This window comes from Diceros bicornis, chromosome 30, assembly GCF_020826845.1.
Source record: "Diceros bicornis minor isolate mBicDic1 chromosome 30, mDicBic1.mat.cur, whole genome shotgun sequence".
In the NCBI taxonomy this organism is placed as follows: Eukaryota; Metazoa; Chordata; class Mammalia; order Perissodactyla; family Rhinocerotidae; genus Diceros; species Diceros bicornis.
Genome location: NC_080769.1, coordinates 11,331,473 through 11,336,578, shown reverse-complemented (window position 1 = coordinate 11,336,578; position 5,106 = coordinate 11,331,473). Strand labels below are relative to the sequence as shown.

General features: G+C 38.7%; 1 protein-coding gene across 1 annotated transcript; it reads right to left on the bottom strand.

The window, feature by feature from the left end:
• Positions 1-1,162: 1,162 nt before the first annotated feature.
• LOC131394454 (olfactory receptor 7G1-like) lies at positions 1,163-5,106 on the bottom strand. Its single transcript, XM_058525826.1, has one exon. The coding sequence runs from the start codon at positions 4,975-4,977 to the stop codon at positions 4,039-4,041; it is 939 nt and encodes a 312-aa protein (XP_058381809.1). The 5' UTR covers positions 4,978-5,106; the 3' UTR covers positions 1,163-4,038.

The following is a 5,106-nucleotide window of genomic DNA, read 5'->3' as shown; positions in this document are numbered from 1 at the left end:
TGTCACCAGCCCTCACCCCCATGTACACTCATGGCTATCTGTGTAGTGGCACAAATGTATAACACCAGCCCCAGAAACCACAGCTGTGCATACTCAGGCAGAGAGACTCAATGCCTGTCACTAGACTCTAGCGCCATGCACATACCCACAACTGACCCCTGTCAATGGCCCTGATCCTCACCACCATGCAAGTGCCCACACCTGGCCTGTGCCACCATGCAGGAGACTGCAGCCAGCACCTAGAGCAGGTCTTAGTTTCTTAGTCTAGCTAAAAGTTAGCCGACACCACTCAGGCAAAAATAAGTTAATTGTGGTAACAAAGAAGTCCCAATGTCTGTCAATTATAACCACAAGGTACATTGTAATACAATTTGGCTGCTTCGTCTGATAACTCACAGTTGACTGTAACAATATTGATCACCACTGACCATAATTTCAACAAATTGTCCACAATGTTGGAAAAATATATCAAAACCTGTACTTTGAGATTGGGGGAAGTTGATAGTGATATTCTATAAAGGGACTAAAATGCTTACTATATGTTTAGTCAATTTTTCTTATTATTCAAATATATATTACATAAAACTTGCAATTTTTATTATTTTAAGTGTTAAATTTCAGAGCAAAGTTACATTCACAATATAAATAAGACCTCTTATATTGGTACAGAAGTACCAATATAAGATCAGAAGATAGAGCCCAGAAAGAGACCAATGGGTAGAGACATAAAATGGATAGTTTACACAGGGACATAAAAATAAATCTGGATTCCTGCCTCACATAAAAGGCAAAACTAAATCCCAGGAAGAGTATTGTTTCAAATGTAAAAGCCAAAACTGTAAATCCTTCAGATTGAAGTAACTGTGGGTTTCATAAACAAGACCTATTGAGTGCAAGCCATTATAGAAAGCAATGGCAAATTCAACTACATTAAAATTAAGCACTTGTGTTCATCCAAAAAAAAATTATAAAAGTTATCCAAAAACAAGAAATGCATCTAAAAATAAATTTTCCGTGCTTATCACTGACTAAGAATACTATTCTGACAATATAAAGAAGTCATATGAATCAATAAGAAAAAGACAAACAGCTCAACAGAAGTACCAGAAACAGATATTTAACAGAATATAAAATAAATATCTGAAAAGACTATCAACCATATTATAATAAGAGACATATCAATTAATGAAATCATTTTTACACCCATTAGATTATCAGTGTACTTGAAAATGTCTTGGTGATGATATGGATCACCAGGACTTTCTCATGTGTATGTGTAGATGTGTTCATTGACTTAGGAAAATGCTTTGGAACTACTCAAAGAGAAAAGGTACTCTCTTGTATCCAATATTACCATCCCAATTATAATACACTCTCTCATTTCCACCAGGAGACATATAAGAGAATATGCAAACAAGTTTATTCATAATACCAGAAAACTGGTTACGAAAAAACAAAATTTCCATCAGTAACAGCAAGGACATCTATTTTGAAAAGATACCATAAATAATATAAAAAGGTCCAGAGTATTGGAAATTAATTATTTACTGCTACCATCAACATGATTGAATCCCAAAAAAGCAATAAAGAGGAAGACAATAAAGACACAAAATTCATACACTAAGATTTAACAAGTTGGAAAACAGGCAGATTTATAAATAGGATAGGAATACACACAGGGGTGAAAAGTCAATGATTTTAAAACTAATACCTGTTTCATAGGACAAATATGATCAAACACTGGAAATTTCATAAAATTCAACCTAAAAGAAAAACTTCAAAGAAAATGATAAGTACGGAATTCAGGATAGTGTTTGCCACTTGAGAGGACAGAGGGATGTGAGTGGGAGACGCTCCAGGTAGAGTCCATAACAATGACATTGCCCCGTTTTTAACCCCTAGATAGATAAATGTGTTCTTATTATGTTACTATTCTTTTAGAACTACACATAGATTTTATGCAGTACTTAGTATATGTTATATTAAAAAAGGAAATTGAGGAAAGGCCTCCCATATTCTTAATACTAAATACATTTTCCCATATTCTTTTAATATTAAATTCATGCACTTCAGACTTCAGAGGTCATCAGAATCTCACAGGGTGATTATTGAAGAGGCTCATTCCTCACATGTCTCCATAGAGATTCAAAGACAGTAGTTCTTAGGTGAAGTTTGGAAACCTGTTGTGTGTGCAAAGGCCCCAGGTGATTCAACTCTGCAGGTGCTCTGTGAACATCAATGCTGGAAGCTCTGCACTGGGAGAGACCATGATTCCCAGGCAAAGCTGTACTCCATATGTGGTGCTGAAAATAAAACAACCTCCTCGACCTCCGATGACCACCAGGACACAAGGATCTCCAGAAACTTCTTTGTTCTATTGTGAGACCTTCACTGTTTTCACCCCACACACATAGAGATCATTCTTTGAAATGTTGTTATGAGAAATGTGATGGTCCTAATTTTGCTAACTTCCCTTTCTCCGCCCTTGTTTTGCACTCAACATCTCCTTCTCACAGTAAAGTAGTCCTCCACAGAATAACTTTCCTCCTAAAGACACATTAAAAAGTTTTGCATGAGAACCCTGAGTGCAGTCAATGCTCTAAGACATCAATGGTACAATTAATTTTATTCAAGTATGATCTCCGTGAGGACTCCACCACAGATGAGTAAGAAACAAAACAAGATCAGATGACTAAGGAGAAAAGTGAAAATTCAGATATATTCTTACAAATCAGCCAATGAGAAGGTTTCAAAGCAAATAATATGTCAGAAGCAGATTACCAACCTTTGCTCTGCCTACCTAAACACTGTTTGTATTATTATATTACTCAGACCAGAAAAAGTAACTGAGAAATATAACATAAAAGAAAAATCTGATTGCTGAAGTATACAGTAAATCCATGAGAACAGTAGGAATACAAAGTTATGAACATAGCCATGTACGGAACACAATGATACCAGTTAATTTTATTGAGTACTTACTACATGTCAGGTATTGTCCTAAGTTCTTGCAGTGTTTGTGGGGGTGGAATACAGTGTAAGAATTACACTTTATATAGTCAGTCTAACACTCTCAAAGTAATCATTTTCTCCACATCAGGAATGAGGTTTAGAAGGGGCGTATGATCCTAACCACAGTGAAGGGATTGCAAGGTATATATTCTGGATGATGCCATACAATTTTAAGTATCAATAGACCTAAAGAAGACGAGTCAGATTTCTTTCTCTGGTCATCATGTTTAGCTATGATATCTGCATCTGTTGCAGCCGTCTGAGTCCATGAGGGGAACTAGTCCCAGGAAAAAAGCATCACATGGAGGAGTAAATGAATTTTCCTCCACATTCCCTACCTCTGACACCCTTGTAGGGAGAGACAGTTCTCTTTAATGTTTTGGCATGTTAGAATCAGGGATACTTTCTCTAAGAAGAAACAATGACTTCTTCACTAATCAAGATCATATGCCTCAGAATCATCTCCAACCACTAATAATCACATTATGGCAGGTTGGTAGATTATAAAACTGAGTGTAATGGATGCTGAGGTTGCCCTGCACAGATACTGTCAACCACTGACAGATCTCAGGAATTACTAAATTGGAGTATGAAAACCCAGCTCCCCCTACATCTCACAGTAGGCTTGTTCTCTGGGGTGAAATTCACATGGCCCCAACCGTGAGATCAGACACAATAGAGTCTTTGTTATGACCAGGGAGTCATTTGATCCTCCCACTGACCTATCCAACAGCGCCCTTTTTTTCCTTCTGACATCCCAACAATATCAACGTAAACCTTGCCTCAGGTGACCTTCTAAGGACCCAACCAAAGACACTGAACTTAGGGAATGAACTCATTTTTGAAACACCACAAAGCTACAGAAGCAGCAAGTTGGATTTCAACCCCAAGTTAAAATTCACTTACCCATTATATTATGCAGTCATTTTAGAAGAAGTTGATGAGAAAATCAAACATTCTGGCTCACCCAGTATTTCTGTCACTTTGACTCATTCTAGAAACCCCAGTTCAAAGCAGGCGACATAGTCACTGAAGAGAAGGTGTCCTACTGATGAGTTTCCTCAAGGCTCCCTTCATGTCCCTGTTCCTCAGGCTATAGATGAAAGGGTTCATCATTTGAGGGACAAGAGTGTACATCATTGAAACCACTGCAGTGTTTCTAGAAGAGTTTGTGAGAGCAGAACTAATGTTATTTCCAATGCCTGTCCCATAAAATAAGGACATAACTGAGAGGTGAGACCCACAGGTGGAAAAAGCTTTATACTTTCCACCCGCTGATGGTATTCTCAAAACAGAGGAGGCTATTTGAATGTAAGAGAAAATGATTCCACACACAGGAATACCACCAAATACACTAGTTGCAAAATACATCAGGATGTTATTGATAAGGGTATCAGAACACGCAAGCTTGATGAGCTGAACAACTTCACAGAAGAAGAGGGGGATTTTCACATTTGTGCAGAAGAACAGTCGCAACACCATCAGACTGTGGAGCAGGGCATCCATAATGATAAAAACCAGAGGGAGTAGAATCAGCAGCACACAGAAGCGGGAGTTCATAATGACTGTGTACCTCAGTGGGTGACAAATGGCCACATAGCGGTCATAGGCCATTGCTGCAAGAAGACAACTTTCCAGACTGGCAAAAACCAGGAGAAAGCAGACCTGTGTAAGGCAGCCTGGATAACTGATGCTCTGATTCTGTGTTTGGATGTTCACCAGCATCTTTGGGATCGTGGTTGTGCTTAAACAGATGTCATTAACAGACAGGTTGGAGAGAAAGAAATACATGGGGGTGTGCAGATGGGAGTCAGAGCTGACAGCCAGGATGATGAGCACGTTCCCCAGGACGGTGACTGCATACATGGACAGGAACAGGCTGAAAAAGAGGGACTGCAGTTCCGGATCCTCTGTTACTTCCATGAGAAGGAAATTTGAAACATGTGTTTCGTTTCTGGAATTCATATTGTTGTTGAATCTGATGGAAAAGGTGGAGTGACAAGGCAATCAAATGTGTGTTCTCTCAACCAGTAGAAGGAGCATCACCAGAGGCAAAAACCGTCTTGGGAAGGGAAGGAGACTGAGAGAGGGGAG

What these genes read in the sequence shown, in the direction of transcription:
- LOC131394454 (XM_058525826.1), bottom strand. Translation starts at nt 4,977, where the DNA reads ATGAATTCCAGAAACGAAACACATGTTTCAAATTTCCTTCTCATGGAA.